The 24,299-nt window shown below is 54.2% G+C and overlaps 1 protein-coding gene across 3 annotated transcripts in view; it reads left to right on the forward strand.

Moving 5' to 3' along the window:
- LOC115647244 (dystonin-like) overlaps positions 1-24,299 on the forward strand; it is a 145,772-nt gene that overhangs the window by 88,157 nt on the left and 33,316 nt on the right. For all 3 annotated transcript variants that reach the window (XM_030554119.1, XM_030554121.1, XM_030554120.1), the window contains 3 exons: positions 12,637-12,806; positions 20,692-20,851; positions 22,376-22,573. In XM_030554119.1, the coding sequence (XP_030409979.1) occupies positions 12,637-12,806; positions 20,692-20,851; positions 22,376-22,573 (528 nt within the window). The remainder of the gene's footprint in view (positions 1-12,636; positions 12,807-20,691; positions 20,852-22,375; positions 22,574-24,299) is intronic.

Below are 24,299 nucleotides of genomic sequence, written 5' to 3' on the forward strand. Positions count from 1 at the left end.
TCACACTGCCCAGGTCCTGGCCACCAGTCTGGGGCCTCTGCATTTTAATTTAATTTTAAATGAAGCTTCTTAAACGTTTTAAAAACCTTATTTACTTGACATACAACAACAGTTTAGTTATATATTATAGACTTATAGAGAGAGACCTTCTAAAAATGTTAAAATGTGTTACTGGCACGCGGAACCTTAAATTAGAGTGACTAAATGAAGACTCGGCACAGCACTTCTGAAAGGTTGCCGACCCCTGACCTAGAGACTTAAGAACTGCATAGGGGACACTGAGGCACCAACACAGTATTCAGAGAAAACATTAAGAACTTTCCCAGTTCGTCACATCTCTCCCCCCTTCGAGACCGAACTGAGCGAGGTCACTTCAGCCAGTGACCTGGGGAAGTTCGAACCCACCAACGTTCCCGTGGATGCCCCAGCATCTCTCCCATTCCTCGGTGTGAGTTACACCAGGACAGTCCAGTCTCACGCCCTCCCTTAGGTCGGGTGTGCTTGATGGCACTTGCAGGCCGCATGTGAGAAGGTTTATGTGGCCCGTACCCTTTTGCCACCCCAATACCCCTGGGGTTTAAACTGGGACGGGGTCTTTTTTTCTTCTCTGAGGCTGCATAGTTCTGCTCCAGGGCAGCAGTTTCTTGCTCAGGTACCCGATGGAGTGTCTCCCCCCACCCACATCGGCTTGCATCAGCACCGTGCCCAGCCCTGCGTCTGAGGCGTCGGTGAACACTGCAAAGGACTTGGCAAAGTCTGGGTTTACCAGATTTACCGGGCCCTGGATTAGAGCCTCCTTCGGTATACAGAGAGCCCTCTGGCCCCCTCTCACATAGCTCAGGGATGGAGAAGCTAGGGGGCTAACGTGGGGTACAAACCTCCAGTAGCAGCCCGCCATCCTGATAAAGGCCTGGGCTTGTTTCTTGGTCTGGAGAATGGGCCAATCTCTGATCATCTCCACCTTGCACTTCTCGGCTTTTACCATCAGTCCTGCCCCCTTGAGGCAGCCCAGCACCCCCTTCACCTGGGACACCTGTTCCTCCCAGGTCTGACTAAAGACACACATGTCACGTACTCCAGGGCCACGTTCTCCATCCCCCTCAACTTGTCTAGAATCTCCCTAGGCCTAGACATGGGGTAGGCCTCAGACACCGTGACGGTGTTAAGTTTCCGATGGTCCCCACAAAACCAGATCATCCCGTCTTCCTTGGGGATCAGCCTCACGGGTGAGGCCCATGGGCTGTTGAATGGCTGGATCCCATCTAAAGCCAGCATGTTCCTGACCTCTCTCTCCAGGATCTGGGCTGCTTTCCCAGTGACTCTGAGCAGGGAACACTTGATGGGGAGATTGGCTCCTAGCTCAGGGAAGAGATCACCCAGGGGGTCTTCCCCCTTCTCCTGCCAATCCTCCCCTTCCAGGTCCAGGGGTCCCCTCACTTTCCTCCCATCCAGCAGCTCAAATGGGAAGAACCCTGTGGATTTCTGGGGCACCACCAGCTGCCTCCTGATTCCCCCCAGTTCTATTTCTCCTTGGGGAGCCCATTCCCGGTACAGGAATCCCTTCTTCCACAGGACTCTGTCCCTGCAGCCTTCCCCAAGGGGGTTTGCAGCGCTCTGGCCAGCAAGTTCCCTCAGCTTCTCCAAGGAGGGATCCTTCTGCAGCTCGATCTGGGATTCAGCTGCTGGGGCAGGAAGTGGGACCTGCTCCCTCTCGCTGGCTGGGCCTGGGGTCACAGCCCCCCTGAGCCTTGTCCCTGGTAGCTCCCTCCCTGCTGTGTAATCACTTCCCAGCAGCACGTCTGGACCAGGCAAACCTGGTTGGCAGCCGACCTGCCCTGCCTGGGTGTCCCCCCACTCAGCTGGGGTCTCAGCTCCCCCCGTGCTCAGCGCTGCCCTTGCTGTCCCAGTGGGGACAGACAGCGAGCTCCTTGCTTTGGTCACAGCATCAGAGCCAGCCTGAGCCCCCTCTCCAGTGTGCAGGGGTGCGGGGAGCATCTCTCCCTCCCACTCAGCCCCAGGGGGCTGGTTACAGATAGGCAGGTACCCTGAGCCCAGCAACCCCTCCTCCCTGCCAGCCAGGTCATTTGCATTTTCACTGACCATTTCCATCTTAGCCAATTGGTTCCCCCAGATTTGAATTCAAACCCTCGGCCGATACAGCAGCAGGGTCTGGATCCTGTCCCAAAAGAGACATAATCATCCCCCAACAGGGCCTCCCAGCTGGCATCCTGGAGAACCCCAACGACCAGCCAGCCCGACCCCTCCTGGGTCTGCACAGGGATCCAGGCCATAGGCAGGGCGAGGGGCTTCACCCCGGGGACCTTCACCCAGGTCCCACAGCCCCTTATCATCTGCAGCTGCACCACCTGGGGCCTGACGACAGTTCTCTCTGTCCCAGGGTCTCGCCACCCCCAGGCAGGTCTCCCCATTGACCACCAGCTTCTGCTCCCACTGGGGATCCGAGGGGCCTGAGCCCAGGAGACTCCACGCAGACATATAGGTTGGGGTCAGGAGTGGGAGCCTGTCCACCACTCCACCCATCTGGCTGACAGTGTCTATGGCTTTGGGACCCAGCAAGGGAGCTAGACACCGGGGCTTTTCCGCAGGGTCCCCCTGGTTCAAATCACCTGCCTGCTTGAAGGCAGTATGATGGGCATCCATGTCCCCTCCCTCCTTAACCAAGGGCAGCAATTTAGTGTCGAGATTCCCTGCGGAACTGGAAGCCCAGGGTTTATCCCCGCTCACCCCTGGGCAGCTCCCCATGCCTCTCCACTCCACCATCGCCAGTCCACGCTGCTGCTGCTTCTCCTGCAGCTTTTCCTTGGGCTCTTGCTTTCTCTCATGGTCCTCTCGCTCTCTCGGGCTCTGCTCCCATCCCATCCGTCTCCAATCTCCTGATGGGGAACCCGATCGTGAAGACTCTCGTCTGGTTGGGGACTAGACTCTCGGGGATGCCTGGTTACTGCTCCAGCTGCTCCCACATCCTCTTGTAGCCCCATCTGGGTCAGGAATCTGCTCCTCAGAGCGGTCCTCCTCCTCCAGCTGCACAATTAACTGTGCCTTGGTGAACGTCCCCATGCGTAACCCTCTCTTTGTGCACAGGATCACAATGTCCTTCTTAAGGAGATGGTGATAGGCCATCACTTCAACGTTCCCAAGTGGCTCTGGACTCACAGGCCTGTGTGCTCTTGGCTCCTCCATGGTTTCTAGGAAGAACCCCTGGTGTGCCAGCCTTTCTCGTGGTCACCACACCTTTGCCAGGGTCGAGCTGCAGACTCCTCCGCCCCTGGGACTGCTCCTGCAATCCCCAGGGGAGCCCTGCTACTGCAAAAATCCTTCTTTCTCTCAGGGTCGAGCTGCAGACCCCTCCTCCCCTGGGACCGCTCACTGCAATCCCCGGGGCAGTGGTCCCCAACCTTTTTGTGACCAGCAGCACATTCATGTTTTCAGAAGAGTGTGGCAGGTGCCAACAATTACTCACATACAGAGCCGGCTCCAGGCACGAGTGTAGCAAGCACGTGCCTGGGGCAACACATGCTACGGAGCGGCATTCCGGCCATTCTGCAGAGTCGGAGTGTTGTTTTTTTTTGGCGCCAGTTCTGGGCAGTGCGGAGAGAAGCCGGGAGGACAAAGAACACTGGTGCCCGCAGCCTGCAGCCCCAGAGTTCTCTGTCCCCGGCAGGGGTGGGGCCGCAGCTTCTCTCCGGCTTAAGCCATGGCCCTGCGCCTGCCGGGGACCGAGAACACCGGCGCCTGCAGCCCTGGAGTAGCTGCAGCCCCGTACCTGTCAGGGACTGAGAACACCAGCGCCTGCAGCCACGGAGTTCTCGGTCGCCAGCAGGTGTGGGGCCGCAGCTTCTCTCCCCTGCTGGGCACTAGGTGGGCACACATAAATGCTCTGGCGGGCGCCATGGTGCCCCCGTGGGCAACACCTTGGGAACTACTGCCCCAGGGGAACCCAGCTACTGCAAACGTCCTTTTCTCTCCCAGGGTCAAGCGGCAAGCTCCTCCGCCCCTGAGACTGCTCGCTGCAGTCCTCGGGGGACCCCGTTACTCCAACAGTCCTTCTCACTGGTCACACACTCCCAGAGGTTAACTGCCCCCTGAAACCGTCCCTGAGCCTTCAGCACGCCTGGTCCTCATTATCCCTCCTTTGTTTTACTGCTCCCCAGTCACTGCAAGCAGTGTCATTCACGAGGTGCAGTGCATCCCACCACTGCCACCAGTTGTCACGGAGTCACCAGGCGATGCTCTGGAACTGCTCCCCACAAAGCCAGTCAGGACTTTGGGGAGCCTCCTCTCCCGTGGAGCAGACTTTTTCAGGGCAAGAAGCTCACACGTCTTCACCTCCTGGGTCTCTCCTTGGAGCATTCAGCATCCTCTGCCCCTCCGTGCGCTTCCCACAGCGAGTCCACCCCAGCGGGGTCCTGGGGGGGCCCCAGGGTCCTGCACCCCCACTTCGCAGTCAGACTTGACTCTCAGCCAGCCAGTAACACAGAGGTTTATTCGATGACAGGAACAGGGTCTAACACAGAGCTTGTAGGTACAGAGAACGGGACCCCTCGGCCGCGTCCATTCTGGGGGACAGCGAGCCAGACACCCAGGTCTGCCCTCACTTCCCGTTCCCAGTCAGCCCCAAACTGAACCCCCCTCCAGCCCCTCCTTTCTGGCCTTTGTCTTTTTCCCGGGCCAGGAGGTCACCTGATCTCTTTGTTCACCTTTAGCTATTCCCTTGCCTGGGGGAAGGGCCCCAACCATTTGTTACCAGGATACAGAGTGGTGGCCATTTATACACGCTGGAGACTTAAGAAATGCATAGGGGAAACTGAGGCACCCACACAGTATTTAGAGGAAACATTAAGAGCAGTCCCACTTCATCACACTGGGGCCACTGTGTGCGAGGTCAGGGACTGCCTGGGGGAGGGGGTGCCCAGATCTGCACTGGCCAGCAGGTCCCCGTCTCTGTGTGACATGCTGGTACTGCTTGCTTTGGCCAGCTGCACTCCCAGCAGGGGTGGCTCCAGGCACCAGCGCTCCAAGCACATGCCTGGGGCAGCAAGTCGCGGGGCGCTTTGCCAGTCGCCAATAGGGCGGCAGGCAGGGTGCCTTCTGTGACTTGCCTGTGGAAGGTCCACTGGTCCCGTGGCTTCGGTGGACCTCTTGCAGGCGTGCCTGCGGAGGGTCCGCTGGTCCCGCGGCTTCAGCGGCCCCTCCGTGCTTGGGGCGGCAAAATGTCTAGAGCTGCCCCTGACTCCCAGGCCCCATTCAGCCTGTCAAGGTATTTTCCCCACTTTGAACTTTAGCATCCAAAAAGTGGGGACCTGCATGTACCCTTCTAAGATTAATTCCTAGCTTAGATCTGTTAGCGCCGCCACCAACCAGAAATTCCAGTGTCTGGTATACTCCCTGTCCCCTCAAAACCTTCCCTGGGGGACCCCGGACCCAACCCCCTTGGGTCTTAAAACAAGGAGAAATAACCATTCCCCCTCCTTCCCCCTCCCAGACTTTCCCCTCCCTGGGTTACCCTGAGAGGCTACACTGATCCAGACTCCTTGGATCTTAAAACAGAGAGAAATTAACCTTCCCCCCACCTCCTTTCCCCCCACCAATCCCTTGGTGAGTTTAGACCCAATCCCCTTGGGTCTTAAACATGGAAAAAAATCAATCAGGTTCTTAAAAAAGAAAGCTTTTAATTAAAGAAAGAAAAAGTAAAAATTATCTCTGTAAAACCAGGATGGAAATGTTTACAGGGTCTTCAACTTATATAGACTAGAGGGACTCCCTCCCCCTTAGCCCAAGATACAAGTTACAGCAAACAGAGGTAAAAATTCTTCCAGTAAAATACACGTTTGCAAGTTAAGAAAACAAACATGAGACTAATCTGCCTTTTCTAGCTAGTACTTAGTATTTTGAACATGAGAGACTGTTTCAGAAAGATTGGAGAAAGACCTGGTTGCATGTCTGGTCCCTCTTAGCCCCAAGAGCGAACAACCAACAAACAGAACAGCACAAACAAAGACTTCCCTCCACCAAGATTTGAAAGTATCTTGTCCCCCGACAGGTGCTCTGGTCAGGGGTCAGCCAGGTTCACTGAGCTTCTTAATCCTTTATAGGTAAAAGAGACATTAACCCTTAACCATCTGTTTATGACACGCCCCCCAAATCTCAGACAGTGTGGAACCCACTGGCGGTGATTTTTTCCTAGAACTTTTGAATAAACAGATTAATAAAACACATGCACCTTTACATATACTACTAATTATGTAAAACTACAAGATTTTCCACATTTCAAGGACAATTTTTAACCAGTTGATTCTGGGAAACTTTCACGAGAGAGTGCATCAGCTACTTTGTTAGAAGTTCCTGAAATATGTTGAATTTCAAAATCAAAATCTTGGAGAGCTAAACTCCATCGAAGAAGTTTTTTGTTGTTTCCCTTGGCAGTATGAAGCCACTTTAGCGCGCATGGTCAGTTTGTAGCTGGAAGCGCCATCCCCAAACATATGGGTGTAGCTTTTCCAGGGTGTACACAATGGCGTAGCATTCTTTTTCACTGACTGACCAGTGACTTTCCCTCTCAGACAGTTTCTTGCTGAGAAACACAACAGGATGGAAGTTTTGATCTGGTCCTTCCTGTATTAAAACTGCTCCCACACCACACTCAGATGCATCTGTGGTTAATAGGAATGGTTTATCAAAGTCTGGGGCCTTTAGCACAGGGTCAGATATGAGTGTAGCCTTAAGCTGGGTAAAGGCCTTCTGACACTCATCAGTCCACTTAACTGCATTCTGCTGGGTCTTTTTGGTCAGGTCGGTCAGTGGGGCAGCGATTTGGCTGTAGTGTGGCACAAATCGCCTGTAATACCCGGCCAAGCCTAAGAAGGATTGGACCTGTTACTTTGACTTTGGGACAGGCCACTTTTGGATAGCATCCACCTTGGCCTGTAGGGGGTTTATTGTTTCTTGACCCACCTGGTGTCCCAGGTAAGTCACTCTGTTTTGGCCTGTTTGACACTTTTTAGCCTTAACAGTTAGTCCTGCCTGCCTGATGCGCTCAAAGACTTTTTCCAGGTGTTCTAGGTGTTCAGCCCATGAATCAGAAAAAATGGCCACATCATCGAGGTAGGCAACTGCAGATTCTCCCAATCCTGCTAGGAGACCATCCACCAGTCTTTGGAAGGTGGCGGGTGCATTTCGCAGCCCGAAAGGAAGCACATTAAATTCATACACCCCTGCATAGGTGATGAAGGCTGACCTTTGGCGGGTTCATCGAACGGTACTTGCCAGTACCCCTTGGTTAAGTCTATTGTAGAGAACTGGGCACGTCCCCATTTCTCCAATAGCTCATCGGTGCGTGGCATTGGATAGTTGTTGGGACGAGTTACAGCATTTAGCTTACGGTAGTCGACGCAAAAGCGTATTTCCCCATCTGGTTTGGGTACCAGAACCACTGGAGATGCCCATGCACTGGTAGAGGGGCGGATTATACCCATCTGTAGCATGTTCTGGATCTCCCATTCTATAGCAGCTTGGGCTTGAGGAGACACCCGGTAGGGTGGGGTTCTAATTGGGTGAGCATTACATGTGTCAATGGAGTGGTATGCCCGTTCAGTCCGTCCTAGGGTAGCTGAGAACAATGGGGCAAAGCTAGTGCACAGCTTCTTGATCTGTTGCCGCTGCAGACGTTTCAAGGTTGTAGAGAGGATCACCTCTTCCACGCCACTGTCACTTTTTCCGTCGTAGTAGACACCATCAGGCCACTCAGCGTCATCTTCTCCCTGGGCTTTAAAGTGACAAACCTTTAAGTCTTTGAAATAAAAGAGCTTGAGAGAATTAACATGGTACACTTTAGGCTTTAGGGTGGAGATGGGAAATGCTATGAGATAGTTAACAGCTCCCAGGCGCTCTTGGACCGTGAATGGCCCTTCCCATGACGCTTCCATCTTATGGGCCTGTTGCGCCTTCAAGACCATAACCTGGTCTCCTACCTTGAAGGAACGCTCTCTGGTATGTTTATCATACCAGGCCTTTTGCTCTTTCTGAGCATCCTTTAGGTTTTCTTTAGCAAGGGCTAAAGAGTGTCGGAGGGTGCTTTGTAGGTTGCTTACAAAGTCTGGAATATTAGTTCCTGGAGAAGGTGTAAACCCCTCCCATTGCTGCTTCACCAACTGTAATGGCCCCTTAACCTTGTGGCCATACACAAGTTCAAACGGTGAAAACCCTAAACTGGGATGTGGTACATCCCTGTAGGCAAAAAGCAACTGCTGCAACACTAGGTCCCAATCATTGGAGTGTTCATTTACGAATTTACGTATCATGGCCCCCAAAGTTCCATTAAACCTTTCCACCAGGCCATTGGTTTGATGGTGGTACGGGGTGGCAACCACGTGATTCACCCCATGAGCTTCCCACAGATCTTTCATGGTCCCTGCCAGGAAATTAGTTCCTGAATCTGTAAGGATGTCGGAGGGCCAACCTACCCTGGCAAAAATGTCTGTTAGGGCCTGGCACACAGTTTTAGCCATGGTGTTGCTTAGAGCTACAGCTTCTGGCCATCGGGTAGCAAAGTCCACAAAAGTCAGTATGTACTGCTTTCCTCTGGGTGTCTTTTTTGGGAAAGGACCCAGAATATCCACAGCTACTCGCTGAAATGGGACCTCAATTATGGGGAGTGGCTGGAGAGGGGCTTTGACCTGGTCTTGGGGCTTTCCCACCCTTTGGCATACCTCACAAGACCGGACATACTTGGCAACGTCCTTGCCCATCCCCTCCCAGTGGAAGGACTTCCCCAACCTGTCTTTGGTTCTGTTCACCCCGGCATGGCCACTGGGATGATCATGGGCTAAGCTTAAGAGCTTTCCCCGGTACTTTGTTGGAACCACCAACTGTTTTTGCGGCTGCCATTCTTCCCGGTGTCCACCAGAAAGAATTTTCTTGTATAAAAGTCCTTGGTCTATCACAAACCGGGATCAGTGAGCAGAGCTGAGAGGCGGTGGGGTGCTCCCTGCCGCCGCCCAAGCTTTCTGAAGGCTGTCATCTGTTTCCTGTTCAGTCTGGAACTGTTCCCTTGAGGCTGGAGACACCAGTTCCTCCTTAGACTGTGGACTTGGGCTTGGTCCCTCTGGAAGCGATGTAGGTGATGGGGTTGTTTTCGTTGATGGTGAACCGCTCTCTGCTGGTGCACCTGAGGGTATTTCAGGCTCTGGCTGAGCCTCTTGGGTAGGGTTGTCTGCTGCTTCTGCCAGTTCAGGCCCGCTGTTGCCCTCTATTGTTGGAGTTGTAGATGGGTTTGCAAGCACTGGCATCAGTGCTGGCAGCGGTTCTGGTGCTGGTTGCTTTTCCAGTTCCAGTTCTGGGACTGGATGCACTATGGCTGTTGCCGTCTTGGCAGGGGATCCGGGTCCACCACCTCTCTCTGGGTCTTTGGTAATACAGACGGGGCCCTTGTGGATGGCTCAGGAACAAGGGTGGGTCTGGAACCTTGCCTGGCTTAGCTGCGTTTAACCATTCACCCTCTTGGCCCGCTTTATCTGGTTGACCAAGTCTTCCCCCAGTAGCATGGGGATGGGATAATTGTCACAGACTGCAAAAGTCCACATTCCTGACCAGCCCTTGTATTGGACAGGCAGTTCAGCTGTAGGCAAGTCTACAGATTTGGACATAAATGGGTAAATTGTCACTTGGGCCTCTGGGTTGATGAATTTGAGGTCCACTAAGGATTGGTGGATAGCTGACACTTGTGCCCCCATGTCTCTCCATGCGATAACCTTCTTTCCGCCCATTCTCAAAGTTTCCCTTCGCTCTGAGGGTATTTGAGAGGCATCTGGGCGTGGGGATCTTTGGTGTGATGGTGGTGTAATGAACTGCACTCGGTTGGGGTTCTTGGGGCAGTTGGCCTTTATATGTCCCAGTTGATTACATTTAAAACATCGCCCAGATGACTGGTCGCTGGGCCAAGGCAGGTTGCTGGAGACTGGTGAGGTGGGACAATAGGGAGTCTGGGGCTTTCCTTGGGTTGTAGGTGGGGTCTTGGGTTGCCCTCGGTGATAGGGTTTATTGTCTGTTTGCCCCATGTGATATTTGCTTCCCTTTCTAGTAGCTTTTTTCTTTTCTGCCACTTCCACCCATCTGGCTCCAATCTCCCCCGCCTCGGTTACAGTTTTGGGTTTTCCATCTAGGATGTACCTTTCTATTTCCTCAGGAACACCTTCTAAGAACTGCTCCATTTGCATCAGGAGGGACAGCTCGTCCAGAGATTTAACATTTGTTCCTGATATCCAGGCATCCCAATTTTTTCCAATCTGGTAGGCGTGTCGGGTAAATGACACGTCTGGTTTCCACCTTAGGGCTCTGAACCGCCGACGGGCATGCTCAGGTGTTAGCCCCATTCTGATTCTGGCCTTGGTTTGAAACAGTTCATAATTGTTCCTGTTCTCCTTAGGCATTTCAGCCGCCACCTCTGCTAAGGGTCCACTGAGCTGTGGCCTCAGCTCTATCATGTACTGGTCTGCAGAGATGTTGTACCCATGGCAGGTCCTTTCAAAATTTTCTAAGAAGGCCTCAGTGTCATCACCTGCCTTGTAGGTGGGGAATTTTCTGGGATGGGGAACAGTACCTGGAGAAGGGTTGTTGGGGTGGCTGTGTCATTCTGCTTAGCCTTTGCCAATTCCATGGCCTGCTGGTGGGCCTCCCTTTGGAGCTCCAGCTCTTTGTTTCATCTCTCTCTCTCTCCTATGGGCAGCCTCTTTGGCTTGTTCTTCTCTTTTGTGGGCTGCCTCTTCCTTGGCTATTTCTGCATTAATTAGTTCCATCCGTCTCCTATGTTCGTTGTCTTTCTCTATGGCTTCTAGTCTTGCCTGGTCCTGTTTAATGGCTTCCTTGGAACTCGTTGTTCCTGCTTTCTTGAGCTGGCTGCCCCCTCTGCAGCTTACTGCCTGGAATGCTGCAGCTCAGGCTGCTCCCTCGGGGCTGCTTGGTTAACAGAGATTTTCTAGCTAGCTATGCCGGAGAGTTAGGAAGAAAAAAACCAATTCTCTTGTAAATGCTTTTTGCTGGTGTCTGCTGGCTCACAGCTTGAGCCTCCTTTTTAACAAAGACCCTTGTTAAAAACTTAACACCTCTGCCCTCAGGCTGCCTTCTGAACAGCCAGAAAGGAGAGGAAAAAAACCCACTGGCTTTGACTTTTAAATCCTACCCCTCTCAGCCTGCTTTCAAGCAGCCAGACATGGGAGAAAAAAAACCTCGCTGGCTTTTGGTCCTAGAAATCCCACCGCTGTACACCACGTCAAGGTATTTTTCCCACTTTGAACATTAGCGTCCAAAAAGTGGGGACCTGCATGGACCCTTCTAAGCTTAATTCCTAGCTTAGATCTGTTAGCGCTGCCACCAACCAGAAATTCCAGTGTCTGGTATACTCCCTGTCCCCCCAAAACCTTCCCTGGGGGACCCCGGACCCAACCCCCTTGGGTCTTAAAACAAGGAGAAATAAACCATTCCCCCTCCTTCCCCCTCCCAGACTTTCCCCTCCCTGGGTTACCCTGAGAGGCTACACTGATCCGAACTCCTTGGATCTTAAAACAGAGAGGAATTAACCTTCCCCCCACCTCCTTTCCCCCCACCAATCCCCTGGTGAGTTTAGACCCAATCCCCTGGGGTCTTAAACAAGGAAAAAAATCAATCAGGTTCTTAAAAAAGAAAGCTTTTAATTAAAGAAAGAAAAAGTAAAAATTATCTCTGTAAAACCAGGATGGAAAATGTTTACAGGGTCTTCAGCTTATATAGACTAGAGGGACTCCCTCCCCCTTAGCCCAAGATACAAGTTACAGCAAACAGAGGTAAAAATTCTTTCAGTAAAATACATGTTTGCAAGTTAAGAAAACAAACATGAGAGTAATCTGCCTTTTCTAGCTCGTACTTAGTATTTTGAACATGAGAGACTGTTTCAGAAAGATTGGAGAAAGACCTGGTTGCACGTCTGGTCCCTCTTAGCCCCAAGAGCGAACAACCCACAAAACAAAGAGCACAAACAAAGACTTCCCTCCACCGAGCTTTCAAAGTATCTTGTCCCCCAATTGGTCCTCTGGTCAGGTGTCAGCCAGGTTCACTGAGTTTCTTAACCCTTTACAGGTAAAAGAGACATTAACCCTTAACCATCTGTTTATGACACAGCCCAAGGAGGCTTGGGGTGAGGGGCTGGGCATGTTGGGAGGTGCTTGCGGGAGCTGGCGGGGGGTGGGAGGTAGGGGACAGAATCTAGGGAGGAGTTGCGCCGGGGAAGCTGCTCCATGCTGAGAATGGAGTTGCGTAGACTCCTCCTCTCCACAAAGGGGCTGAGGGGGCTTCCCCCGGGGCTCCGGCTTTCAAGGCTGGCTCGGCCCAGTCGGGCCCAGCCCAGGCAGAACTGGGGCATTTCTCCAGGAGCTCTCTCCCCACCGGGGACTTCCCACCTTGGCAAGGACTCCTGAGGTGCAGGAGACTCCCCTGGGCTCCCCAGCTCCATCCACGCAGCCCCTGCCCATCTCCCCTGGGCCGACCCGCATGCTCCCCTGACCCATCTCCCTGGGGCTGACCCACCAGTCCTAGTCTCCAGCCCCTGCCCATTTCTCCTGGACTAACCCGCCCTCCCCGGTGCTGCAGGAGTTCCAGAAGCTGCTGCACTCCAAGCGTCCCGTGTATGAGGCCACGCTGCGCAGTGGGCGCTTGTTGCGGGAGAGGGCCCAGCTGACCGAGGACGTGCAGCTGCTGGAGGAGCTGCTGGGGGAGCTAAAGGAGCGCTGGGACGACGTGGGTGGCCGGGCTGTGGAGAGGTGAGGCTGGTGTTCTGCCCTAGTCCTACTGGCACTGGTCTCTGCTGGGCCAGGACCCAGGGGTGCTGGGTCCCTGTGCAGGGCCTGAGATCCTGCCACCCCCCCCGCTGGTGCTTGTGCCCCATCTTCTCTTCCCTCCTCCGCCCTTGGGATATGTTGGATGGATGTCAAGGGTCAAAAGAGTTAAAGTTGTAAATCTTCCTGTGTGCAGCATGAGGCCAGCGATGCAGGTTTATGGCTCTGCTCTGCAGTGACCGGGGGCTCTCGGCTCCTTGGCAGGCACCCCAGAGGGGAAGTTCATCGAGCATAGGAACTGAAAACTAGCCTTTACGTTCGTGCAGAACAAACGGACTCAAACCCTGCACGTCACCCTCGAACTAGCAGAGCCATTTATTCCCAGAATAACCTTACTGTGCTGCCCAGGGGAGGGTAATTCACGTTGTCCAGGTGCGCCCATCTCCAGCCAGACTGGCACAAGCTGCAGGCGAGGGAGACTAGAAAAGGGGGGATCCGGCTTTTGTTGATGTCTGTGGAACATGGGCCGGCTGGTCAGCCGTGGGTGGAGCACAGAGCCTGGTGTTTGGACCCTGGTTCCCCTCCAGTCAGAAAGGTCATTTGGTGGGGTCTTTTCACAACTGGCCGTTCAGAGCCCCGGTGCCTCCAGGCCTGACGGTTCAGAGCCTGGCACCTCTGGGCTTTGCAGTTCAGAGCCCCGGCACCTCTGGGCTTCACAGTTCAGAGCCCTGGCACCTCCGAGCCTGGCCGTTCAGAGCCCTGGCACCTCAGAGCCTGGCCGTTCACAGCTCCAGCACCTCCGAGCCTGGCCGTTCAGAGCTCCAGCACCTCCGAGCCTGGCCGTTCAGAGCCCTGGCACCTCAACGCCTGGCTGTTCACAGCTCCAGCACCTCCGGGCCTGGCCGTTCAGAGCCCTGGCACCTCAAGGCCTGGCTGTTCACAGCTCCAGCACCTCCGGGCCTGGCCGTTCAGAGCCCTGGCACCTCAGGGCCTGGCTGTTCACAGCTCCAGCACCTCCGGGCCTGGCCGTTCAGAGCCCTGGCACCTCAGGGCCTGGCTGTTCACAGCTCCAGCGCCTCCGGGCCTGGCCGTTCAGAGCCCTGGCTCCTCTCTCCTTACAAATGAAGCAGGGTCTGAGACTCCGCTATGCCACCCAGGAGCCGTGCAAATCTCCAAGCTCAGGTGCCATATTTACCATCCCCTTCCAGTGCGTCTCCGGGAGTGAGGCGCCCTGGTCTTTACTGCCCGTTTAAGAGTGTGGGCCCTGGCATTGGAACAGATGACGTCAGAAGCCGGAGCTCACATCTCAGCCCGGTTGGCTTGGAGGAATGAAGGAGGGAGTAGGGCCTGCTTACAGCACAGGGGTTCTCAAACTTCTTCTTTAGGAGGCCTCGCCCAGGGCCGGCTTTAGGCTGATTCCCCCAAATCGGGCCCCACACCCTAAAGAAGAGCGCCTGACTTTTTAATTTTTACTCACCCGGCGGCGGTCCGGGTCTTCGGTGGCACTTCAGCGGCAGGTCCTTCACCTGCTCCGGGTCTTCGGCTGCACTTAGGTGGCGGGTCCTTCACTCGTTCTGGGTCTTTGGCTGCACTTTGGTGGCGGGTCCTTCAAAGCCGCCAAAGACCTGGACCGCCGCCGGGTATTTGAATCGGGCCTCACACTTCCTAAAGCCTGCCCTGGCCCCACCAACGTGCTCTAAGATGTCTGTGGCCCATCTGTGCCACAACAACTGTTTTTTAGTAGATTAAAAGCCAGGGCCGGTGTTAGGGGGTATCAAGCAGGACCATTGCCCAGGGCCCCACACCACAGAGGGCCCCACGAAACTAAGTTTCTTGGGCTTCAGCTTCAGCCCCAGGCAGCAGGGCTCAGGCTTCAGCTTTCTGCCCTGGGCCCCAGTGAGTCTAGCATTTGCCCTGCTCTCTGGTTTATTTTGGCGGGGCCCCTGAGATTGGCTCATGGCCCCCCAAGGGGCCCCAGAGCCCTGGTTGAGAACTGCTGGTACTGCATACGTTAGAACCTGAACTCTGGAGCCGTGTGCTCCCGCTGAAGAATGTGTGCTCAGCAGGGTAACCTGCCCTGATTCTTGTTAAAGGCCAGAGAGAGGAATCCCGTCTTGGGAACAAAACTAACCACTTCTTCTTCCCTTACCCCTGCGATGAGGCGGAGACCTTTCCACTTGACTTGTCTGAGCATTGGTTGCACTGGAGATGCTGCAGTTTCTTTGGTTCCATTGACTCTTCTTTGTCCTGTGAGCCTGGACAAGAGGAGAGTCTGTCCGCAGGGTTGGGCAGCCCCTGGGTTCTGACTGTTGATGGCACACGGACGTGGTTCTGTGTAAACTGATACATTGCCGAGTGGTTCAGAATAGCCAAGTGTGCTGAGCTGAGAAATGCTGTTCAAGTGAAAAGGTGACCTGAAAAATTGCAAGTACCTGGAGGATGAAGGGGTGATCACTAGCAGCCAGCTTGGATTTACCAAGAACAAACCACCTTGATTTCCTTCTTTGACAGGGTAACTGGTTTGGTGGCTAGGGGGCATGCGGTGGATGTAATATATCTGGACTTCAGCCAGACTCTTGACACAGTCCCACGTGACATTCTGATAAGTCAGCTGGAGAAATGTGGCTTGGCAGAACTACCATAAAGTGGATACAGAACCGCAAAGAAAGAGGAGCTATTAATGGAATGATGTCAGATTGGACGGAGGTCTCAGGTGGGGTTCCACAGGGATCTGTTCTGGGTCCGGTGTTTAGCATCTTTATTAATGACCTGGATGTAGGAATAGAGAGCATACTGATCTAGCTTAAAGATGACAAATTGCTGGGGAGTGAGGGGAGACGGGTTGCCAAGCCTTTGGCAGATAGAGCTGAATTTCAGATGGATCTTGATAAATTTGAGAATGGGGTTATAGACAACAAAATAAAATTCAGCAAAGAGAAATGGAAAGTGCTCCACTTAGGGAAGAAAAACCAAATTCACAAATACGGACTGAGGTGTGTGTGACAGGTTCGGTCACAGAGACCCCCTTGAGACTGTCACCTGACGTGCTGGAATGACCCCTGAGCCCATTTTCCCTGCCAGCTTGGGACTCCAGAACCCTGCCTGGTTGAGCCAGACACGCTAGCCTGCTGCAACACAGACTCAGGTCTGAACCACACCTCCAAAGCTGCAGACTTTAACTGAAAACTGCTCAGCAGGTCACCTATCTCCAGCACCCAGACACCCAGCTCCCAATGGGATCCAAACCCCAAATAAATCCATTTTACTCTGTATACAGCTTATACAGGGTAAACTCATAAATTGTTCGCCCCCTATAACAGTGATAGAGAGAGATGCACAGCTGTTTGCTTCCCCAGGTATTAATCGCTTACTCTGGGTTAGTTAATAAACAAAAGTGATTTTATTAAGTATAAAAAGTAGAATTTACGTGGTTTTAAGTAATAACAGACAGAACAAAGTAAGTTACCAAGCAAAATAAAACAAAACACATAAGTCTAAGCTGAATACATTTACGAAACTGTTTACAGGTAAATCTCACCCTCAGAGATGTTCCAATAAGCTTCTTTCACAGACTAGACTGGTTCCTAGTCTGGGCCCATCCTTTCCCCTGAACAGCCCTTGTTCCATCTCAGGTGGTAACTAGGGGATTTCTCATGACTGCAGCCCCCTTTGTTCTGTTCCACCCCCTTTTATGGCTTTGGCACAAGGCGGGAATCTTTTATCTCTCTGGGTCCCCACCCCTCCTTCTAAATGGAAAGGCACCAGGTTTAAGATGGATTCCAGTAGCAGGTGACATGGTCACATGTCCTGTGAGACCCCCCCCCCCCCCAAGCCTCCATTCTTTCCAGCCTGACTCACAGGGAACACAGGAAGGTTTGCAAGTAAACAGAGCCATTTACAACCAATTGATCTAGTTGATAGAAGCCATCAAGATTCTAAACTACCATTAATGGCCCACACTTCGCATAATTACAATAGGACCTCAGAGTTAACTTCATATTTCTAGTTTTAGATACAAGGATGATACGTACATACAAATAGGATGAACACAGTCAGTAGATTTCCAGTGTACTTAGATTTCCAGAAAGCCTTTGACAAGGTCCCTCACCAAAGGCTCTTATGTAAATGAAGTTGTCATGGGATAAAAGGGACGGTCCTTTCATGGACTAAGAACTGGTTAAAAGACAGGGAACAAAGGGTAGGAATAAATGGTAAATTCTCAGAATGGAGAGGGGTAACTAGTGGTGTTCCCCAAGGGTCAGTCCTAGAACCAATCCTATTCAATTTATTCATAAATGATCTGGAAAGGGTAAGCAGTGAGGTGACAAAGTTTGCAGATGATACTAAACTGCTCAAGATAGTTAAGATCAAAGCAGACTGTGAAGAACTTCAAAAAGATCTCACAAAACTAAGTGATTGGGCAACAAAATGGCAAATGAAATTTAATGTGGATAAATGTAAAGTAATGCACATTGGAAAAAATAATCCCCACTATACATACAATATGATGGGGGCTAAGTTAGCTACGACGAGTCAGGAAAGAGATCTTGGAGTCATCGTGGATACTTCTCTGAAGATGTCCACGCAATGTGCAGAGGCTGTCAAAAAAGCAAACAGGATGTTAGGAATCTTTAAAAAGGGGATAGAGAATAAGACAGAGAATATATTATTGCCCTTATATAAATCCATGGTACTCCCACATCTCGAATACTGTGTACAGATGTGGTCTCCTCACCTCAGAAAAGATATACTGGCACTAGAAAAGGTTCAGAAAAGGGCAACTAAAATGATTAGGGGTTTGGAGAGGTTCCCATATGAGGAAAGATTAAAGAGGCCAGGCCTCTTCAGCTTGGACAAGAGGAGACTAAGGGGGGATATGATAGAGGTATATAAAATCATGAGTGATGCGGAGAAAGTCGATAAGGAAAAGTTATTTACTTATTCCCATAATACAAGAACTAGGGGCCACCAAATGAAATTATTGGGCAGCAGGTTTAAAACAAATAAAAGGAAGTTCTTCTTCACACAGCACATAGTCAACTTGTGGAACTCCTTGCCTGAGGAGGTTGTGAAGACTAGGGCTATAACAGCATTTAAAAGAGAACTGGATAAATTCATGGTGGCTAAGTCCATAAATGGCTATTAGCCAGGAAGGGTAAGGAATGGTGTCCCTAGTCTCTGTTCATCAGAGGATGGAGATGGATGGCAGGAGAGAAATCACTTGATCATTGCCTGCTAAGTTCACTCCCTTTGGGAGGCTGGCATTGGCCACTGTTGGCAGACAGGATACTGGGCTGGGTGGACCTTTGGTCTGACCCAGTATGGCCGTTCTTATGTAGATAATAAGCTCTGTAATGATACCTTACAAGAGACCTTAAGCATATTCCAGTTACATTAGATCACACTCCAAGCATATTTCCACAAAGCATATGGAGTGCAACATCACAGGGGGGGAGAACTGGCTTGGCAGCAGCACAGCTGAGGAGGATCTGGGAGTTGTGGTGGATCACAACCTCAACATGAGTCAGCAATGTGAGGCTGTTACAAAAAAAGCAGATGGTATTTCAGGTTGCATTAACAGAGTCACAGCATGCAAGTCCCAGGAGGTGATAGGGCCGCTCTACTCAGCGCTGGTTAGGCCTCAGCTGGAGAACAGTGTCCAGTTTTGGTCACCAAGGTATAGAGATGATATAGAAAGTGGAAAGGATCCAGAGGCGAGTGACAAAGATGATCAGAGGGCTGGAATGCAGCCATACGAGCAAAGGCTGAAGGACCTGGGTATGTCTAGTTTGGAAAAGAGGAGATTGGGGGGCATGATCGGGGTCTTCAGATACTTGAAAGGCTGCCATCAAAATGGAGAAAAGTTGTTGTCTCTGGCCCTAGAGGGCAGGACAAGAGGCGATGGGGTCAAACTCCAGCAGAGCAGATTTAGATTAAATCTCAGGAAAAACTTCCTACCTGTAAGAACAGTCGGACAATGGGACAGAGCAGGGGCCTGGGGAGGTTGTGGCAGCTCCTTCACTGGAGGTTTCTGAAGGAGGCTGGAGCCGTCTGTCTGGGATGGTTTAGACACAACCAATCCTGCATCGTGGCGGGCGCTGTGGGCCCTTCTGACCCTGTTAGTCTATGTTTCCATGAACCTAGTGTTAACTTAGGTAGCGCTGCCTGGGCTCCGGGAAACGAGGTTTGCCTGTGGGGCCAGCTCAGGAGTGGCTGTGACACTCAGCGCTTTGGCACAGCTCGTTAGGTAGATTTCTGCTTTCACATCTAACTGGCACCTTGGCAAATTCATACAAATGCCCCCCTTTGACTCTTACCTTCTCCCCTCCCTGGGTCATGCACACACTGCAGGGGCTGGGCCCCCACTCCACATACACATACTGTGGGGGCAGGGACCCCACTCCACACACACACACGCTGCAGGGGTGGGGCCCACATTACACACACATGCGTCGGGCTGGGCCCACATTATACACACACACATTGCAGGGTGAGGCCCACATGACACACACACACACACACACACGCTGCAGGGGCTGGGCCCCCACTCCACACACAAACTGCGGGGGCAGGGATCCTACTCCACACACACACACGCTGCAGGGGTGGGGCCCACATCACACACACACACGCTGCAGGGGCTGGGCCCCCACTCCACATACACATACTGTGGGGGCAGGGACCCCACTCCACACACACACACGCTGCAGGGGTGGGGCCCACATTACACACACATGTGTCGGGCTGGGCCCACATTATACACACACACATTGCAGGGCGAGGCCCACATGACACACACACACACCCACACGCTGCAGGGGCTGGGCCCCCACTCCACACACAAACTGCGGGGGCAGGGACCCTACTCCACACACACACACCCACACACTGCGGGGGCAGGGACCCCACTCCACACACACACAATGCGGGAGCAGGGCCCACATTACACACACACGCTGCAGGGGCGGGGCTATTACACACACACGCGCTACTGGGGCAGGGCCCTCAATCCACACACACACTGCGGGGGCAGGGCCCCTACTTGAAACACACGCACACACTGCTGGGGCAAGGACCTCAATACACACACACACAAACACATACTCCAGGGGCAGGGCCCAGATTACACACACACACACATTGCAGGGCGAGGCCCACAACACACACACACACACACACACACACACACACACACACACACACACACACACACTGCAGGGGCGGGGCCCACATGACACACACACACACACACACACACTGCAGGCGCAGGGTCCACATTACACACACACACATACTGCGGGGACAGGGCCCCCAATCCACACATACACACTGCAGGAGAAGGCCCATGTTACACACACACGCATACTGCAGGGGCAGGGCCCCCATTTTACACACACACGCATGCTGCAGGGACGGGGCCCACATGACACACACACTGCAGGGGCGGGGCCCACATCACACACACACACACACACACACACACACACACACACACACACACACACACTGCAGGCGCAGGGTCCACATTACACACACACACATACTGCGGGGACAGGGCCCCCAATCCACACATACACACTGCAGGAGAAGGCCCATGTTACACACACACACATACTGCAGGGGCAGGGCCCCCATTTTACACACACACGCACGCTGCAGGGACGGGGCCCACATGACACACACACACAGCAGAGGTGGGGCCCACATCTCTCACACATACATACACACACACACACTCTGCAGGGGCATGGCCCCCACTCTGCACACACTCTCCTGGCTAGGGGATGAACCTTCGCAGGGCAGCGTGACCATCTCCCTGCCCCAGGCCTGCGCATGGCGTGGTCGCTGCCCATCGCCTGTTCCCTTTCAGGCAGCACAAGCTGGAGGAGAGCCTGCTATTCTCGGGCAAGTTCACGGACGCCCTGCAAGCCCTGCTGGACTGGCTGTACCGGGCCGAGCCGCAGCTGTGTGAGGAGGTGCCGGTTGCGGGGGATCGCGACCTGGTCAGCGACCTCATGGACAAGCACAGGGTCTGTATTCCTCTGGTGCCGCTGTGACAGGTTAGATCACAGAGACCCCCTTGGGGCTGCCAACTCATGTGCCAAGGCTGCTTCTGCCCCTGCTCTCCCTGCCAGCCTGGGACTCCAGATCCCTGCCTGCTTGGGCCAAACATGCTTGCCAGCCACAAACACGGACCCAGGTCTGAACCATGTCCCACAAACTGCAAGCTTAACTGAAAGCAGCTAACGGAAGTGTTCCTGCCTCTAACGCTCAGCTGCCCAGCTCCCAGTGGGGTCCAAACCCCAAATAAATCTCTTTTGCCCTGGATAAAGCTTATGCAGGGTAAACTCACAAGTTGTTCGCCCCCTGTAACACTGATAGAGATGCACAGCTGTTTGCCCCCCTCCCTGGGTATTAATACAGACTCTGGGCTAATAAGTAAAAAGTGATTTTATTAAATACAAAGTGGTTTAAGTGGTTCCAAGTAGTAACAGGCAGAACAAAGTGAATTACCAGGCAAAATAAAACAAAACCCGCAAGTCTACGCCTAATTCAGTAAGAAGCTGAATACAGGTAAATCTCGCCCTCAGAGATGTTCCAATAAGCCTCTTTTACAGACTAGCCTCCTAGGCTGGGTCCAGCAATCACTCCCACCCCTGTGGTTAGTGTCCTTTGTTCCAGTTTCTTTCAGGCATCTCATGGAGGTGGAGAGACTATCTCTTATGCCAGCTGAAGACAAAATGGAGGGGTCTCTCAGGGGTCCCCTCCTGCCCCCTGTGTAGAATCCCAGCTCCAAGATGGAGTTTTGGAGTCACATGTCCACGCATGACTCAGAACTTACAGGTAGCAGCCACCATTCACATGCTACCTTGAACGTCCTCGGGTAGGCTCCTTATGTGGATTGGAGCCTTCCAAGATCCATTGTCCGTTAAGTGTTTCTTGATTGGGCACTTAACTTGCGAATTCCTTTCTAAAGAAGCTGCCCAAATGCTTTACTGAGGCTACTTAAAACCATAACTTTGAGTACAACAATGACCCATTGATACAAATAGGATGACTAGATTCAGTAGCTCATGACCTTTACAGAGATCTGTTACACAGCATACGTAGCGTAAAACAATCCAGTTATGTCATATTTATATTCATAAGTACATTTCCATAAAGCCTTATGGGGGGCACTGTCACAGCCGTGTCCCCCGATTCTGCCTGCCCCTGTCCACACTCTCCAGGATGCACAATCCCCACCCAGGATGCGAGACTGATGCATGCTGGGGCAGGAGCTCTTCCAGAAATGCCGACGCTCTGTTTCCCTGGCACCTTCCAGCCGCAACAGTCCCCAGCAGGCGTCTCTCTCGCCTGGCAGCCTGGGCTCCCAGCTGGGCACGGCCGCCCAGGCAAAGAGAGTGCCCAGCGAGAGTCACAGTCAGTTCCATGCCTGGGGCCCCACGGACAAGCAGAGCTGTGGGCCAAGGGCTCCCTGCAGCTGCTCTGACACGGACCTTGCATGGTCCCACCCCAGCTGGACCCCCGCCCACACCTGCTCTGCCCCGCAGGCTTTCCAGAAGGAGCTGGGCAAGCGAGCCAGCTGCATTAAGATGCTGAAGCGCTCGGTGAGGGACCTGACGCGGGGCAGCAGCAGCGTCGACTCCCAGTGGCTGCAGAAGCAAATGGAGGAGCTGAGCGGCCGCTGGGACCTGATCTGCAAACTCTCCATCTCCAAGCAGGGCCGGCTGGAGGCTTCGTTACAGCAGGTGAGAGGAGGGAGAGACGGGGGGCAGGGGGCCGTGGCTGTGGGCCCCAGACTAGGCAGGGAGGGCAGGGGGCCGAGGGCCCAGACTAGCAGGGAGGGCAGGGGGCCATGGCAGGGGGTCCAGACTAGCAGGGAGGGCAGGGGGCTGTGACAGGGGGTCCAGACTAGCAGGGAGGGCAGGGGACCATGGCAGGGGGTCCAGACTAGCAGGGAGGGCAGGGGGCCGAGGGCCCAGACTAGCAGGGAGGGCAGGGGGCTGTGACGGGGTCCAGACTAGCAGGAAGGGCAGGGGGCCATGGCAGGGGGTCCAGACTAGCAGGGAGGGCAGGGGGCTGTGACGGGGTCCAGACTAGCAGGGAGGGCAGGGGGCTGTGACGGGGTCCAGACTAGCAGGGAGGGCAGGGGGCTGTGACAGGGGGTCCAGACTAGCAGGGAGGGCAGGGGGCTGTGACAGGGGGTCCAGACTAGCAGGGAGGGCAGGGGGCTGTGACAGGGGGTCCAGACTAGCAGGAAGGGCAGGGGGCTGTGACAGGGGGTCCAGACTAGCAGGGAGGGCAGGGGGCTGTGACAGGGGGTCCAGACTAGCAGGGAGGGCAGGGGGCTGTGACAGGGGGTCCAGACTAGCAGGGAGGGCAGGGGGCTGTGACAGGGGGTCCAGACTAGCAGGGAGGGCAGGGGGCCGAGGGCCCAGACTAGCAGGGAGGGCAGGGGGCTGTGACAGGGGGTCCAGACTAGGGAGGGAGGGCAGGGGGCCGAGGGCCCAGACTAGCAGGGAGGGCAGGGGGCTGTGACAGGGGGTCCAGACTAGCAGGGAGGGCAGGGGGCCGAGGGCCCAGACTAGCAGGAAGGGCAGGGGGCCATGGCAGGGGGTCCAGACTAGCAGGGAGGGCAGGGGGCTGTGACAGGGGGTCCAGGCTAGCAGGGAGGGCAGGGGGCTGTGACAGGGGGTCCAGACTAGCAGGGAGGGCAGGGGGCTGTGACAGGGGGTCCAGACTAGCAGGGAGGGCAGGGGGCTGTGACGGGGTCCAGACTAGCAGGGAGGGCAGGGGGCTGTGACAGGGGGTCCAGACTAGCAGGGAGGGCCAGGGGCCCAGATTAGGAGGCAGAGCGGGGGCCCATGCCCGGGATCCCAGACTAGGCAAGCAGGGCAGGGGGCTGTGGCCGGGGGCCCAGACTAGCAGGGAGGGCAGGGGGCCGTGGCTGTGGGGCTGGGACCCAAGACTAGGCCAGAAGGGTAGGGAGCCATGACCAGGGGCCCAGGCTAGGCAGGCATGTGAAGGTTTGTTTAGGGCAGGCGGAGGGAACTATTGCAGGCCCTCTTCAGGCAGGGAAACAGCACCACTCTGATTAGGAGCGTTGCAGCCTGGGCACTAGTGTGGATGTGCCGATTTCAGTCCAGGAGAGGCCATTGCGGGTTAGCTCAGTCATGTGCCCAGTTGGTTTGAGCTGAACCCCCAGGAGCTGCTCTTAGCCTGAAATTGCAGGGTCCACGCAGGGATGGCACCAGTCTCACTAGGTCAGCTTCCCGGGCTGCCTGGGTCACTGCGAAGCAGCTTGCCAGGGAGACCAGGCCAGTCTGCGCGATGCTGTTGGGGACTCACGGCCCTTTGGCACGTCTGCGGAGAGTGTCGGACTGAGCTAACTCCCCCGCCCCCTCAGCCGGGACAGGGCCAGCAGGCCACCTGGCCACGCGGGGGTGTCGAGCTGGGCAAGAGGGGGCACCGGCT

This window comes from Gopherus evgoodei, chromosome 2, assembly GCF_007399415.2.
Source record: "Gopherus evgoodei ecotype Sinaloan lineage chromosome 2, rGopEvg1_v1.p, whole genome shotgun sequence".
NCBI lineage: Eukaryota > Metazoa > Chordata > Testudines > Testudinidae > Gopherus > Gopherus evgoodei.